General features: G+C 55.0%; 1 protein-coding gene across 4 annotated transcripts in view; it reads left to right on the forward strand.

The window, feature by feature from the left end:
* Positions 1-16,347, forward strand: part of Rxra (retinoid X receptor alpha) — a 185,699-nt gene that overhangs the window by 165,881 nt on the left and 3,471 nt on the right. For all 4 annotated transcript variants that reach the window (XM_075985565.1, XM_075985562.1, XM_075985564.1 and 1 more), the window contains 5 exons: positions 5,343-5,512; positions 9,172-9,301; positions 11,027-11,159; positions 13,024-13,115; positions 14,491-14,596. In XM_075985565.1, coding sequence (XP_075841680.1) covers positions 5,343-5,512; positions 9,172-9,301; positions 11,027-11,159; positions 13,024-13,115; positions 14,491-14,596 — 631 coding nt within the window. The remainder of the gene's footprint in view (positions 1-5,342; positions 5,513-9,171; positions 9,302-11,026; positions 11,160-13,023; positions 13,116-14,490; positions 14,597-16,347) is intronic.

Below are 16,347 nucleotides of genomic sequence, written 5' to 3' on the forward strand. Positions count from 1 at the left end.
TGTGCAGGGGTATGCCCAGGCTAACACCTGATTGTGGGCAGATCAGGTGCCGTGTACCAGCTGCAGGGAGTGGTGTCTGTGAAAGCCAAGGCCGGCAGTAGACCTGGCATGTGACAGACACTACAATTCTCACCCTCCAGCTCCCGTGACCTCTTCCTCCACTGCCCGCATAGTTGCCCTTAGGTGCTTGGTGTCTGGACACCAGCTGCCTGGCCTTCCAGAGGTGTGGGCAGTGTGGACGGTGCTCTCGAATCCCAATGTCTTGAGATGGAGAGGCTGGAGTCAGCAGTGTGGGTCTTACTTTGTGCTTCCTATGGGTTAGGGCACAGAGCACCCCCTGTCCAGTCCTTGCACATAGAATGCTCACCCCCCATGCCTGTGCTAATGCTGCCCACCCTGCACAAAGAGGAAGTGGAGTTCAGAGAAGAGGGCTCCAGGCTGTCTGCCTGTGCAGAGCCCTGCGGCCTGCTCTGTTCCTTGGGCCACTCTGGCAGTGTTTTGGGTCCTGAGAAATGCTTTACTCTTTCCTGTGGAGAGATGTACCCCAGCCCCAGCCCATGCCTCTTTGTTCCTGCGGGGTTTATGAGCCCTAAGTGTTTAGTTCAAGCCCCGTGGTGCGTTCTCTTGTTCCAGACATGAACAAACATGGAGTTTGGCCCCTTGGGTTGTACAGGGTATCTGTGTGGCAGCTGTAAGACATCTTGAGGCCTTCAGGCTTGGTGGGCACTGCCACCCATTGGCTGCTCCTGGGCAGGGGAAAGGGACTTTGTCTTGGCCACCGAGACCCATTGCATTTCACAGAGCCTGTGGCCCCTAGTCCAAAGCTTTATTTTCAAGGTGGTGGCCTGGGATCTCACCGTGCAGGGATCTCTGGGAGGATCCCCAAGGGCCTGTCCCCACCTCTACCTGCATTTAGGTAGTGGACACTGCCCCTCTCCCCACTGGGTCTGGACCAGTCCCCAGAGTGAATTCATATTTGATTCCCACTGCTCTCCTGGGCTAACCGCTAGAAAGAGTTCTGTGGGTAGTGGGTGGGGCGGTTGGCTGCGTGAGCTGGATAGCCCGACAGCCTTTGGAGAAGCTGTGAGGCCAGGTTGCCAGCCCAGGGCCTTTGGCCCTGAGAAGGCAGGATGTGCACCACCGACTCCAGTGCTGGCTCAGCCCCCGAAGTACCCAGACCCTGCCACTAACAGTAAGCTTTGGAGTCTGAATCTCATAGTCTCCCTCTTCCAGGCTTCATCCCACATAGCCCTGAAAACACTTGAACAGAAGTGTTGTGAGGAAGGAGCTGACCACAAGAAGACTATGTTTCCCTGTAGGGTGGCCCTGCCTTGGGAGAGGCACCATGGCTTCAGGCTGATGAAGGATACTGCAGGCTGATAGCATCTATGTTGGGCAATAGCAGGGGCCTGCGTGTGCAAGCAGCCACGGGGACTTGTTTGGCAGCATTCCCCAGCCGGGGGATAGGCAGTGCCCTTTATGGGCTGAGCCTGGGCCTGTTGGCTGGTGCAGGTGGTGGTAGGGCTGGGGGCGTGCAGGTGCGTTGATCTGCAGGCTGGAAAGAAAGGCTGCATACTGCACACCCCATCCTCAGCTCCCTTCCCCTGAGGCCTCTTTGCATTTCCTTCCTGACTCTCTTAGCTTCCTGCACCCTGTCCTCTGGCTCTGGAGCACTTGCGTGCGGAAATGGCAATTTCTGCTCTGTGTGTGTGTGTGTGTGTGTGTGTGTGTGTGTGTGGTATGTGCATGTGCTTGCGTGCACGCGTGCATGTATGTACACAGACAAGGATGAGCCCACCATTTCCGCTGTACGGAAATGGCCCTGTCTTAGTTGTTTCTCTAGGTTTATGACTTTGCTTCTCTGAGCCTAGTGTCCCCATCTGAACTATGGGGATTCAGCAAGGGTCCCCTGAGGTTTGTTGGTGGAACAGAGCAGAAGACAGCTCAAGCCCAGCTGATAGTGGGGTTGGAGCATAGTGGCCACAGTGTGTGTTTGTGCTTGTGTCTGTGTTTGTGCATGTATGCATGACTGTCTGTGTTTTCACTTTTCTTGTGACTTGTCCCAGACTTGTTCTTGAGGGAGGGAAGGCCATTCCCCCTAGCTGCAGGGGCCTTGACGTACTATGTGGCCTCTGGGAAGAAGCCACTGGCTCTAGCCCTCCACTGCCTGGGCCTAAAGAAGGGGCAGTTGGACCAGTGCATGTTGGTAGAACCTGGTCCTGCCTACCTCAGGGCCCAGCCCTGGGCTGTGGAGGGGTGGAAGAAGGCTACAGTTTCTGGCAAACCCCTAAACAGGGAAGGCATTAAGATCTGGGAGACTCTTGTACTCTGACACCCTACCTCCTAGGGGCCCCTCAGTTCTGCTTGGGCCCAGTTTCTGATCAGTCCCGACACACTCCACTTTGTATGTCCTACGTGTGGACCCAGGTGTGCAGGAGGAGGGTCATCCCCTGCTCAGCCTGCATCTGGATCCTGGGAGGACTGAACCACAGGCCACAGGCAGATGAGGGAACCTTAGGCTCTGAGGCAACCACCTCCCCCGCAAGGCCTGCGCAGGCTTGGAAGGATAACGAGGCCCTGTATTTACAGACGCCTCCCGCCCGAGGCTTCCCGGCGCCAGTGGAGCATAAGTCAAACATGAGTGCGTCTAAAAGGTGATTGAGCTGGCAAAACATAAATCCCCCGCTCCCTCTGCCCCCTCCACTGTCTATAAATAAAACGATAATATTTATAACGATGCCGCCCTGAGCTGCCGGGGCCCTTGGAGGCTTCAAAGTGCCTCACAAAACATTTGCTAATTAATTCTCGGCTGCCCCCGCACAGGAGGCAGGTGTGAAGAGCCCCTCATCCACCCAGGGACAAGCTCGCAGGGATAGCTGGCTGCTGCCGGGAGGGCCTGCACTCAGGGTTGCCTTCCCCTGGGCTTCGAAAATCCCAAGGCTGTCTCTGAGAGCAAGGAAGTCCCTTCCTGCGGAGTGAAACTGGGCCAACAGGGTGGGGTGGGCCTCTTCAGGTGTTTCCTTTAGGGTCCTCTGGAAGGCAGACTCTGCCTTGACATTTTACAGGAGGTGGGGTACAGAGATGCTAAAGCAATTGCCCGAAGCACCGCAGCTGCTCAAGGGAGACCATCTCCTTCCAGGGCCCATAGTTTACTGTGGCACTTGGCTCTCTGAGTCGTTCTTCCATCTGGGAAGGTGAGGTTGTTGAGTTGACATCGTCCTAGCCTGAGGCTGAAGAGTTCTGTCTTTGGGCCTTGGGATGTAGACTTCCTGACTGTAACTTTGCCTGTGATTGGTCTATTCAGATGTTGGTCAGCGGGGCTGCTTAGTTGCCGGGCTGATTTCTCCAGGCTCTGGGCCACAGTCCTTTGACTTGTGGAGTGACCCTAACCCAGATGCTCAGCAGCCCCATGAAGGGCCCTAGAAGCCCAGCTGGGGAGGGATGGAGCTGGCAACCTTCTGTAGCCTCTGTAGGCTGGGCACCATCTGCCCATAGCACTCAACTCTACACCAGCCCCGACCTGCTGTCAGATTTTCCAAAAGAGCCAAGCTTGCAAAACACCAGCCTTTGCCCAGCTCCTCAGCCCAGCTGGTGTGTTCTGCAGACATCAGAGCAGCCTCCCATTCTTGCCTCTTTCATGGCTAGAAAGTCTCTGCCTCAGCCAGGCCATTGAGTCTCTGGGATCATAGCCCCAACATGGGAGAGCTATGTATTGGTTCAGTCTGACCCTCAACTGAATGGTGTTGGTGGACCCAGCAAGGAGCAGTAGCCGGGGGAATTAAAAAAAATGGTCACTTGCTGGGTTGTGGGGCGGCACGCCTTTAATCCCAGCACCTGGGAGGCAGAGGCAGGCGGATCTCAGTGAGTTCAAGACCAACCTGGTCTACAAAGTAAGTTCCAGAACAGTCAGGACTGTTGGAGAGAGAAACCCTGTCTAAAAACAAAAAACAAACAAAAACAAAAATAAATAAATAAGCTGAATAAAGGTCACTTGGGACTGTCACAAGATGTATGCAGAAAGAAAACCGCTGGGCCGAGTATTACAGTGGGAGCCATGGAGGAGTGAGGGGCGGTGAGCGTGAGAGAAGCCTGCTCCCTGGGTGTTAGGCAGAGAGGCCCCTGCAGTGTGAGAACCCCTTCTCCCTTCATCCCTCCTGTTGACCTTTGTGCTGTATTTCCAAAGCCATTTACGGGGGTTGTGGGTGAGAGCCTGGGGTCAGGAGGTGAGTCTGGCTGGAGAAGAGGAGGCCGCGGACCTGTCCTTGCGATCCTGACGCTGTCACCTAGGGAATGTGAGACAAGGTTTGATTGAGCTCTGACCAAGGTCCTGAGATGGCAGCCTTAGATCTCCCTGGTCACACTCTTGGGCCTCTAGAGAGGCATTACCCTAGGTATCTTTCTAGAGAGAGAATCAGGTCAACACCTAGCCTGCTGCAGGAACACAGCGTGGAGGGAGGGGTTTGAACCTTACTGGTGTCTGAGTGTGGTGGAGACAGAATGGATTCAGGGGAGCCATTAGCGGGAAAAGCACACTCTGGCTCCCGCCCGAGGCTCCTCACTGGACTGCGCTCCAGCGGGGTTGTTGGCCAGGCAGATGTTGAGTGAGCTTGCCCTGCCGCTGTAGTTCTTTCTTGCCATGCTGCCCCCACCATTCCTGAGAGCTGGTCTGCTCACAGCTGTCTGGGAGCTGTTGTCTGGTAGATGGGCAGTCCCAAGGCCTGTGCCATCATGGAGGAAGGGGGCAAAGCTGTGTGGTCTGTGTGAGGCTGGGGTGCCTCTCCTGGCTGCAGAGCTAAGCATGGAGAACACAGGAGCAGTAGATGCATGCTTCACATGTGCCCAGCATGTCCCTTGTTCTGGCGTATATCACTTCAGTGGTCATCGCTTCCTGTCCTGTCAGGAGCATGCCCTGCACTCCTCTGGGGGTGGTTTATATGTTGTTTCTTCTGCTGTATTATCTTCCTCATTTTATTTCCTTCTTCAGGCCCATTCCCACTTCTTTCAGGAAGCCTTCTTAGGTTTCTCTGCACCTTCAGACCATCAAAGTCTTTTACCTGCTTTAGTATTCTTGTGGCCCATCAGCTCCAGGAAAGGCCATCTGCCTTGACCTCAGATGGGCTCCTGGTACAAATACCAGCAGCGTGCGTCCAGGGTATGCAGCCACCCAGTGGCCAGGTACAGGCAGATACAGGCTGGGCTCTGAGTGTGTCTCCCTCAGCAGGCCCTGGAGGGGCCTCCAGGATTGTGGATGCACTGGCTTGGAGCTAGCTCTTCCTGGCTCTGAACATGGGGGAGTGTTCCAGGAACTGTGGACAGCCCGGGTGACTGTCTCCTGTATATAGCCGTGCAGGAGGAGCGGCAGAGAGGCAAGGACCGGAATGAGAATGAGGTGGAGTCCACCAGCAGTGCCAATGAAGACATGCCTGTGGAGAAGATTCTGGAAGCCGAGCTTGCTGTTGAGCCCAAGACTGAGACATACGTGGAGGCAAACATGGGGCTGAACCCCAGCTCAGTGAGTCTCAAGACGTTCATCCGCCTTAGTTTACCCCTGGTTACTAACTCACTTACCCTCCTGCTTGAACAGCCAATGAAACAGAGTCCTGTGGCTGCTATGGTCTCTTATCCCCAACAGTGGGCCCTCTGTTCTGCTGGGTGACCCTGTGAGTGCCCTACTCTGCCTAGGATATACCTGGGGTGCCGTGTCTGCCCTATCCAAATGCTCAGCAGACTCAGGGCCAGGGCCAGCTGTCACTGTGGAGTCTTGGCTCATGTGCATGGTGAGTCTTGATCTCAGGGCAAGAGAATTCTCCAGAGAAGCTACAGGGAACTGAGCCTGGGCAGAAAGCTCGGTGGCAGCTGCTAGGCTCTAAGGCTGTCACGAGTGTGTGGCCTCAGGGTGACTTTGTAGCCTCTGTCCCACTCGCTGCTGTGAGGAGGTGGAAGAGCCAGCAGGGAAGTGCTCGTGGGTGGCAGCTGCCTCTTGTTCCTCTAGTTGGTCACCCTTGAACTGGCCACCTGTAGGAATGGCCTAGACAGCCACTTCCCCAGTCTTCCTATACCATCTGCCACCTCTAACTGCTGCAGCCCCCAGACAAAACCACTGCTGGCTCTCTGCCTGGCTGCCTTCAGGGTCTTGGTTTCAGAACTTTCTGGCTTCCGTGCCTGTTCCTGGACTCTAACCTGTATTCTTCCCCTGACCCTTCCTGCCTCACCCCCTGCCATCACTTCAGAGGCCATTGGCCAAGATGGGCTTGTTTGGGTGGGAGACTCCATTTGCCCAAGGCCCAGTGAGGAGGTGGCTGCAGCCATGTCCCAGATTGGGGCATTTCTTGTGCGGATCCAAGAACAGAACCTTGGACAGACCCGCAGGCTTCATGTTGTCTCAAGCTCTTGGCCCCTCTGCCCACCTGTGCTTTCAGCGTGATGTCCAAACTCCCATTTGTGTTCTGTGTGGGCCTCTGGGCTGGGGTCAGAGCCCTGTGGCTAACCATTGGACACCCAGTCCCCGCAGACCTCAGGGAAGGCCCTATGGTTTATAGTCAGGGTGATGTTTGTCTTCTCTTGCTCCTTGGGGCCTAGCCTCAGCCTTTTGCTGCGAGCTGGACACAGAACACTGGCTCTTTCCCTTCAGCTCTAGGCACAGGGCAGTAGCACAGGCTATCCTAGGAGTCAGTGGGGTGGTGTCTGAGCTATCCCAGGGGCTCAGACATGTCTCTTTCCCCTCTGTAGTCTATGAGTGGAAATCCCCTCTTGCATACTTGCAAGGTGCTGTGACAGAAGCACTGTCCCACACCACCCCCATTACCCACCTCTCCTGTGTCTAAGGCCTGGGGATGCCTTACTGGGGAGAAGGTGCAGAGCCTTATAGGTAGTCTTCTTTTGGGAACCCAATCCTGGCTGTGTTATGACACCTCCCCACCATGGAGACCACAGGACACCTTGCCCACTTGAACCTGCCCATTGCTCTGGCTGGGGTCCTGTCCTCCAACTCCTCTTGCCAATCCTGGGAAGGAGGGGAGGGCAGCATCAGGACTCTACCTTGTGGAATAGGATCCTACGGGGGGTCGCCTGGGCTGTGGAGGCTGACTGAGGTCAAGTAAGGCTGTTGTTGGTAATGTCCTCTGACAGGGCCTTTGCCATCCTCCCGGGAGGGGGGCAGGTCTTCAGAGTTACCCAGTAGCAGGCCATTGTCCTCCTAGCTTCCTGTGACTGGCATTGATCTGAGCTGTACATGGACCGGGTGTTTCTTCCCTCGGCTGCAAGCTAAAGAGGCCAGATAGGCAGCACCTAGCCTCACAGATGGGCTGCTGGTTCCTCTGGGCCCTGCCTGGGTGGTCTTGTGACCACACCTCCCTGGCAGGCAGTAGCTCGTTAAATGTCTGCTGTGGAGCCAGCTCAGAGGAGGGAAGCTGTACAGTCAGATGGAGGAGGTCCCAGAGTGCAGCTGTACAGTCAGATGGAGGAGGTCCCAGAGTACAGCTGTACAGTCAGATGGAGGAGGTCCCAGAGTGCAGCTGTACAGTCAGATGGAGGAGGTCCCAGAGTGCAGCTGTACAGTCAGATGGAGGAGGTCCGAACCAGAGCCCACCCAGCCCCTCCTTCCCAAACAGCCCTCCAGATAGATAGTTCCTGCTGTGCTTGGCCCTCACACCTGTGCGGCGCCTGCCTCCTTCCTTCTCTGGTCCTCTGCTCTAGCCTTCTGCCCAGTCCTGACAGAAGGCACATGTGCACGTGGCCGCAGAGGTCACAGTCAGCCCAGGAATAGCTTTGAGCTCTTTTCCCCAGCCACAGTGGCATTGTGGCAATATAGGATTCAGCAGGGCAGCCAGAGAGAAAACTATTTCGTGTGGCAAGGCAAAGATCACAGAATGTGAGTGCGAGACTTGTCTGGTCCGTGTATTCCCTCAGCTGGATTAGGGCTCACACTCATTGTCTCCCACCTTGGCAGGTGGCAGGCAAGGAAAACAACCGTGGAGTGACCCTGCTTTGGCTAACAGGCAGGGCCAGGCAGCAGACAAGCCTGAACGCTAAGCAGAGTCCCTGGTACTCTGCATGGCTGGGAGACATCAGCACCCCTTTTGACTCTGTCCTGGGGATCTTGTACTGACATCTCCTGCCCTTGCAGCTCTAGGCTTCCCCTGCCTCCAGTCCTGCCAGGCCGTTGGTGTGAAGCCGAGTTGTCAGCTGCCTTTCACTGAACCCTTTCAGGCCCTTCATACTGGCCTGGCTGTTTAGACTGAACGTCACTGCCGACCAGATGGTTTCTGTCAGTTGAAGCCCTTCTAAGGCAGGCGATTCTCTCTTCTGGTGCTCATCCTCTTCTGTTTTCAAAGCCAGGAGTTCTGGGGCACCGTTACCTTCCACACTTTGAGATCAGAGGGCCATGACCATAGCCCACCTGCCAGGCACTGAGATAGGCTTCCAGAAGGACTGGGTGTTCCTCTTCTGGGCAGAACTTTCTGGAAGGCTTCTAATGACATGCCCTCTCTCTCTGTGTGTGACCTGGAATCTGGACCAAGCATAGACTGGCCCCGAGTTTCCAGATCCTTGTCTGTTAGAATGTCTCCCCTGGATGGGCTCCTCTTACTTTCAAGATGGGGTCTTGCCCCAGCTCAGCTCCCTCACCTGCCTCTTACATGGCTTCTCTCCCATATCTGTTCCTCTTCTTCAGGGGTGTGGGCTGCCCCAACAAACTGCCACAAATCCATTGTCTTCCTTGGTACAAAGTCCGCTATCTTCTCTCATTGATCTGTGTGATTCTATGTTGTCTTGTTGGGCACCAGTCAGGACATTGGTAGGACTGAGTCCTCCTGCCTTTCCTGCATTTGGAGGTCTCTAGCTCCCTGGCTTGGGGCTCCTGCCAGCCTCGAGTCAGCCATGTGGCCTAATCTGCTTTTCTTGATACATTCCTTCAGACTCTGAGCCTCCTACTTCTTCTGATGACCTCTGGCATGATCCTAGGCTAGCTCCATTAAACCAGGGTCATTCTCCATCCTCAGTATTATGATTGGGTCTCTTCTTCAAAGTCCTTTCACTGTGTCAGGTCTCAGATGCCGGGGGTTGGTATGTGGGTTCTGGGACTCTGCCCCATGGGTGTTTTAATGTGTGGGGTGGTGTTCTGTCGGGATATCAGCAGTGTGAGGCTTGATTGGTGTCCTTCCTCCACTCCAGCCAAATGACCCTGTTACCAACATCTGCCAAGCAGCAGACAAGCAGCTCTTCACTCTTGTGGAGTGGGCCAAGAGGATCCCGCACTTCTCTGAGCTGCCTCTGGACGACCAGGTCATCCTACTACGGGCAGGTGAGTAGCCAGACTGGGTGAGGCTAGGACGGGAGGCTGCGAGTGTTGCGTGGGCGTTAATCCTTTTTTCTAGAGCTACTTCTCTCTGCCAGCCAAGAGTGTGTCAGTAAAGGGTCTCATCAGGTTGTCCACCAGGTCTCTGTGTCCTCTGCGACCTTGTCCTCTGGGAGCTGCGGGTCCTTTTCTGAGCAGAGGTCTTGGTGCAAGTGTGTGGAGCATAAGCAGTGTCTCTCATACTCAGTGGAGGGGGCTCTGCGTGGTAGGAGAGTAGCCTTGGAACTTGGCATGGGGCTAGCTCTGCAGGTTGTCCCGACTCTTCCCTATTAACGCATAATAAGGAAGAATCCTTAACATTGATTGGATTCCACCAGTGACCAGTAGGGTGCCAAGGTTAGGATCCTTAGCTCAGGTTCCTGCTGTGGAGAGATGGGATGTGTTGGGAATGGCGCCTGCAGCTCTTGCTCACTGTGGAGCTGTGATGACAGTTGACACTCACCTCACTTTCCATGAAGGGCCCTGGAGGCTGTGCTTTCTTGAAGCGCCTGAGCACCTCAACTGCTTTTGTTTTTTCTGCCTGTACCAAGGGCCTCAGCTCAGCCCACCCCAGTAGATAAAATGAGCCATACAGATGGATCCCTGTATATCATGGAATGTTTTGGAAACTGTTTGCTTGGGGTGAGGCTCACATAGACCCCAGTCTTTCTGCCTTCCGCTTGAAACCATCTGTTGGTGGGCATGGGTTGTCGAGATGAGCAAAATGGATCCTGCCATGTTTGCCTCTGCCTGGGTGGACTTGTTCCACGTTGGGATGGTTTGTGGCCCACTTTGTGAGCAGCGATTCATTCGAGGCTCTGGGAAGCATGCTGTCCAGCAGGTATACAACTGTCCAGGTCTTTGCCCTAGCCACTGAGGCATGGAAACCCATGTGAAAGAGACAGCCTTAGGTTGGGGCCTCATGTGACCCGGTCAGTGTAGGGCTCAGTTGCCTAGATACGAGATGGGGCACAGTTTGCCCCATGTGCTTTTGTGGGGTCCCTGAGGTCATGGTTCTGGGAGTGATCTCTAGTATCCAGGTTGCTTCGACCTGTGGCAAGAAGCATAACAGACCCTACCTCTCAAGTGATGGCTGCCTCAATTTCTCCCGTGTAAGATGGATAAGTATGTCCATGTAGGCTGGCAGCCATGAGACACAGGTGCTGAGCAGGCTTATGCACTGCCCTGTTGAGGAGCCCCTGGCTGTTTGTGCAGAGTCCTCTCCTTATCCCCCTCCCCCACATCCCTTCTTAGTGCTTGCACAGCAACCTTGGTTGCTTAGTACTGGACCCTGGGATGCATGGCTCCAAGGTGGCTTTCCTTCTCAGTGCTCCACACGGCCCAGACTATCAGCAGTTATTCCGTAGCCATCCCAAGGGAAGTCTTTGGGAGTCCTCCCAACTCCTCAAGTACAGAAAGAAGCTTCCATTTTGCCCTGAATTTGTTAGGGGTGTGTTGGTGCAGGATCCTCAGGGATGACACATTGCCAGTGTACTTGGTAGAAGGAACAGGCATTGCTCACACTTAGGTGCTCTGGGCGACACTTGCTGGAGTTGCTCTTTGGGACCCTTGACTTGGGTGTGGAAAGAAATGGGTCCGGAACATGCTGCTTCAGAGATGAGGGGAAGGGACAGTGATGGGGGTCACAGGAACAGCGGAGTGACCATATGCTTTTTTCCCTCCCTCCCCCAGGCTGGAACGAGCTGCTTATTGCCTCCTTCTCCCACCGTTCCATAGCTGTGAAAGATGGGATCCTCCTTGCCACTGGCCTGCACGTACACCGGAATAGCGCTCACAGTGCTGGGGTGGGCGCCATCTTTGACAGGTGAGCCGGGTAGCATTGTCTTTGGTAGGCGGGGAAGGTAGGTCTGATCTTTGAGTAGGTAGAATGGATGCCATCTGTATCACATGAGTGGTATAGCATCACCTTTGATTGGGTAGAGGGGTTGGGGACCATTTTTGACCAGTTGTCTAAGTATGCATTGTATTCAGCAGGTAGGTGGGGTAGTTGCCCTCTTCAGTAGGTGGGCCGTCTTCAACAGGTAGGCAGGGTGGGGCTGTCTTTGTGGACTACAGGCCCCTTGGTCTCTTCCTGCCCTGTTGGGCACAGCCTCTACTTAGGAAAGACATTAGTGTGGAAAATGCAGGCCAGACATGAGGAGACTGTCGTCTGTGGAGTCTAGGGGAGTTGAGGCCATAGGCAGCCTTCCTTCTTTGTGATCTGTGTATCTACAAGGACAGCTGCACTTGGTTAACAGAAACAGATTATGTTTCTGGTATGGCTTTGTAAGTGTCAACATTTGGCACGTCCCAGACAGAAGCAGTGATGTTGTAGCCCCAGGGTAACTTGTGCCCTGAACTAGCACCGAGTGGCTGGTGTTTCTGATCTGCTGGGCCTCACACCCACAAGGGGCATGGATGCGTGCCTCTGCACTGCCCAGATGCTTCTCAGAGACATGCTCAAAGGAGCAGGCCGGCTGGAGTGCCGCTGCGTCCAGTGGCCGCCTGGCTCCACCCAGTTCCTCTCCTGAATTGCCTGACTTGCTTATGCCCAACAGGTGAGGTACTGTGGCTGCTTGTCCTTTCGTCTGCCTGGCCAGCACTATGTACAAGCTGAGGGCCCATGCCAGACCTCAGTGTCAGCTGAAGTTGAGAGGCTGGGATGGCACAGGGGTGTAAGGAAATGAGTAGGAATGAACAGGTCCTTAGGAGGGAGCAGGGCTGGGGTGGGGCAGGTGAGTCCCTGCGCTTCAGAGCCTTGAAGCTGGAGGTGGGCAAAGCCACCCACCTGTACTCTATGCCACAGAAGAGACAGTACAGACGGAGCTCTTCCCAGGGAAAGACTGGTTAGAAAACACAGAGTGCATTATTAGTACAGAAAGGTTTGTGGCCACAGATGGGGCAAATGCTACCTCAGTCAGTGCCGGGCTCTGTGCTGCCCAATGGGGGCCTTTAACAAGCTCACATATGCGGCCACTCCACAGGGGCTGGGATGGGGGCTTAGCCCTCTGGAGTCTGGTTTTGGGGAATGTCGCCCTACCCACATGCCTGGTTAGCAGTGAAGTGACAGTGCTGGGGGCCTTATACTTAGATTTTCTGGGGATCCCAAGCACTGCCTGGAGAGGTCCTAGCTTATCCTCACTGCCAAAGAGAGTGGTGTATGGAGTCTGACCCCTGGTGACAGGACTCCTCCTTGCTGCTGAGGTCAGAGAGACTGGCTGACATGGGAGTGGGGTCTAGGATTCTTCCAAGTTGCCTTCATGTTGAGTGGACTAAAGACACTTGCAGGCCCTTGGAGAGGTTCCTGTCTTGCTGAGGAGGCTGTGTGACGTGTGTTGAGAGGCTTGTCCCAGAGGAAGTCTAACCTGGAGCTAAGGGATACAGGCATGAGTGCAGGGCCACCAGGAATGACCAGACAGCCATCTTGTCTCAGCTCTTCTCGACTCAGCAGTCTTGGGGTTCCTCCTGGGCCCAGATTCCCAGACAGCCATGGGGTGGTGGAGGATCCCACCCTGCAAAGAACCATGGGCTCGTGGTGATGCTTTCTTTTTATGGCCCTGACCAGTCCCAGTGCCTCCAGCGACACTCAGTCTACCCTGGCCATCCCAGGAGTCCAGTGGGTCTCCCTTGGTGGCGCTCTAGGAAGGCTGTGTCTAACGTGGACCCTGACACCTGTTTTTTTTCTGCAGGGTGCTAACGGAGCTGGTGTCTAAGATGCGTGATATGCAGATGGACAAGACGGAGCTGGGCTGCCTGCGTGCCATTGTCCTCTTCAACCCTGGTATGGCCCTCCTGCCTCCCGTGCGGCCAAGGGCACTTGTGTCTTCTTAGCTGCTCTGCCTCACGCCTTGACTTTCAGGGCCCGGTGTCCCCATCACAATAGATGGCAATCTTGTGCCTCCACTTGTATGGAGACTTAACCAAGAGGCCCAAGTGGCACTCTGTATGACCACTTGGCACTAGTGGGCTCTGCTGTCCACAGTGGTCTTCTGTCACAGTGAGCTCCCAGGATGGGGTTGGTGATCATGTCGTCCTGTTAGGTATCCCGAGGGCAGCCAATACTGTCTTGAACTTTGGCTTCAAGGGTGTTTGGGGTTGTGGAGAGCAGCTTCCCGAGGATAGCAGGTCCTTCCTGGGACTTTGGAGCCTCCAAGCTGTTGCTGTCACAAAGGCTGGGACCCTGTCTTCTGTGCAGCACTGTGCCATGGGAGCTGCAGTATGAGGAGTGGGCCAGGCCTGTGCTCACAGCTCTGGGTTGGTGACAGATGCCATTAGTGGCCACTCCATGTGATGATGGAAGCATAGTATAGTTGAGAGTGTGGGATCCTTGGGAAGAGAGTCAAGGATTCGGGGGGATGGCCCACAGGGTTGGGGGTGGATCTAACTAGGCCCTAGGGAGCTGCTAAGGCTGGGGCCCTTGGTCCAGCAGAGTATGCAGGGCTTTTGTGTTTGAAAGTTCATCCTTGTCTGCTGGGGAGGGGATTGTATGTAGGTTGGAGGCTTAGCTCATCAACCCTGCCCATGGTGGGTGGAAGGTATAGAGGCGCAGGGGCATAGGCTTCTACCCATGATAGCTCACCAGTTTGTAATTCCTGGGCCAGGTTAGGTCTGTGTGACCTGGCTGGAGGCATGGGGAACCAGGAAGGCCTTGGCCAGGGAGTATGGGGATCAGGAACTAGGTTAGTTGAAAGTCTGACAAAGTCCAGGGAGCCCCCAGACCCTCAGTATTTGCAGGAGACACTGTGCCTTGATGATGTTGGTGATGTGGTTGTGGCATAGACGCATCCTGGATTGTGGCCAACGTCTAGGCTCTGAGGAGGGGCTTCCGGGGCATCTGCTCGTGGTGTGGTTTAGGGAGCTCCTCGGTGATGGGCTTGCAGTTTTCTTCTTGTTGATTGGGGTCCAAGCATTGAAAGCATTGATTATCTCTCATGGGCACCTGGAAAAATATGGGAAAACTAAGTCCTTGAAAGTCAAGGCGTTGGTTGGCGGTCCCTTGGCTTTCAAGTGGCAGAGTGAAGGCATGACTCTGGACATCCCTCCCCCTGGGCTGTGAGCTGTGAGTCTGCAGGGCAGCGACGTATACTCTCTGCTGTGTTTACGTGTGGCTTGGAGACAATCTGGGGACTCTGACCTGAGGCCACTTCTTCCTACAGACTCCAAGGGGCTTTCAAACCCTGCCGAGGTGGAGGCGCTGAGGGAGAAGGTGTATGCATCACTAGAGGCATATTGCAAACACAAGTATCCGGAGCAGCCAGGCAGGTGAGCTGCACCTTCACCCCAGACAGGCCCCTGCCTGTACCCCTGGGCCCAGCCACCCATCTCTGAAGTCCTTTGTGTGCCACAAAGTCAGTGGTGTCCACCACAGGTCCAGTGTGGAATGCTCTGAAGGCTCTGAGCAGGAACTAGGCCACCCTCTGGCTCACAGGCTCTGAGGACAACACACCTTCCTCTATACCCCATTGTGAGCATTGGTCCAGTTCTTGGTGCACAGTAGGCGCTTGCCATTGTTCGTGAATACGAAGCCTTTTGTTCTTCACTTGTAAATTGAACCTGTTAAGAGGGCTGGAAATACCAGCACCATGTAGGTGCTTTACAGCTGTGCAGAGGAGATGGCTGAAGCCGGAACACACATTTTCTCAGTATGCCTAAAGAAGACTGGTGTCTAGGGTCATGTTCAGGTCCACACTGCTGGGTGGACGGTCTGTAGTGCTAGGCACACAGTAGGTGTTCAGAAGGAGAAATGGTGCATTCCCGGGACTCAGTCTGATGTTTCGTTCTGCTCCTCCTCTTGTGGGGCGCCTCCCTCTCAGCCTCTCAGCCTACAGACTGGTGTGAGGGGGTGGGGAGGACTGGGCAGATGGGCACACTAACCCATCTTGTTGCCTGGCATGTACATAGTTAACTGTCCACACTGCTGCTTAGTCCTCATCTGGTTTGGTTTAAAGTGAAACTTCCCGGAGGAGGACAGGAGGGTGGCAACGGCTTGTTTTTCCTGGCTTCCTGCCTTAGCCCATCTCGCCAGCTCAGCAGAAAACAGCCTGTTCTCTGGCGCCTCTCCAGCCTCCAAGTTATGCTTATGCCTTTAAACTGAGGACGGTGGGGCAGCCAGCCACAGGGCTTCCTCCCTGGAAGTGAAAGACATGGTTAATAATTAATGAGGCTCAGAGCCCCCTCCAGTGTATAGGAGGACCCCCATCAGACGCAGAGGTCACATGTGAGACCCAGGTCCTGTCCCCACACCACACTATCCTCGTGTCTGCCGTGGCTGATTGGCTTGGATGTCTGTCTTCCATGAGCCGTTAGACTCCTTTCCCGTACCTATCACTCTTTTGTCCAGGAAATACTCCAGGGATAGAGGGACCCAGGGTCCTTCCCAGCACCTAGTAAGTAGCCCAGCAGAGTCCTTTCTGAGGAGGGGCCTGCACCATGTTGGGGATGCCCGTGAGAGGCTGACATTCCTGCTGGAGCACAGAATTCTCCAGCTCACTGCTGGCTCCACCTCCAATGGGGTCCCCCACCCTGTGGCTTTTCAGTCACCCATTGAGTACTGGGTATGTTACCCTTGAGGCTACCCACAGATCTTTCTGTTGCCTCTTCCTAGGACAGGTCCTCCTGCCTCTAAAAGGTAACTGCTCTTGCAGAGGCCTCTCTCGTGCACAAATCCATTCATGCTCTTACCTGCTTAAATTTTTGCTGTGGCTCCCCGTTGCCCGTGGAGCAAGCCCACACTTGTAACTTCTCTCCCAAATCCTGTTGGGCCTGTCCTGGCTGACAGTAGTCTTCCCGCTTCCATTCCAGGGCCCTATGGATCTTGGTGCACCTCACCCTACCCTAGCCCTACCCTTTGTGCTCTTTCGTCTCTAAGGAGCCTCCGGTTCCTTGCTCCATCTTCCTGACCGTCGGTCAACTCAGGCAGCTTCCTCTGCAGGCCAGACTCAGGTCCCAGGCCACTGGTCTCAGCTGGTCTCTAGGGAAGTGACAGGTCACTAGAGAGGGGAAGCACCGCCTCA

The sequence above is a fragment of the Microtus pennsylvanicus genome, chromosome 9, assembly GCF_037038515.1.
Source record: "Microtus pennsylvanicus isolate mMicPen1 chromosome 9, mMicPen1.hap1, whole genome shotgun sequence".
Classification (NCBI taxonomy): domain Eukaryota; kingdom Metazoa; phylum Chordata; class Mammalia; order Rodentia; family Cricetidae; genus Microtus; species Microtus pennsylvanicus.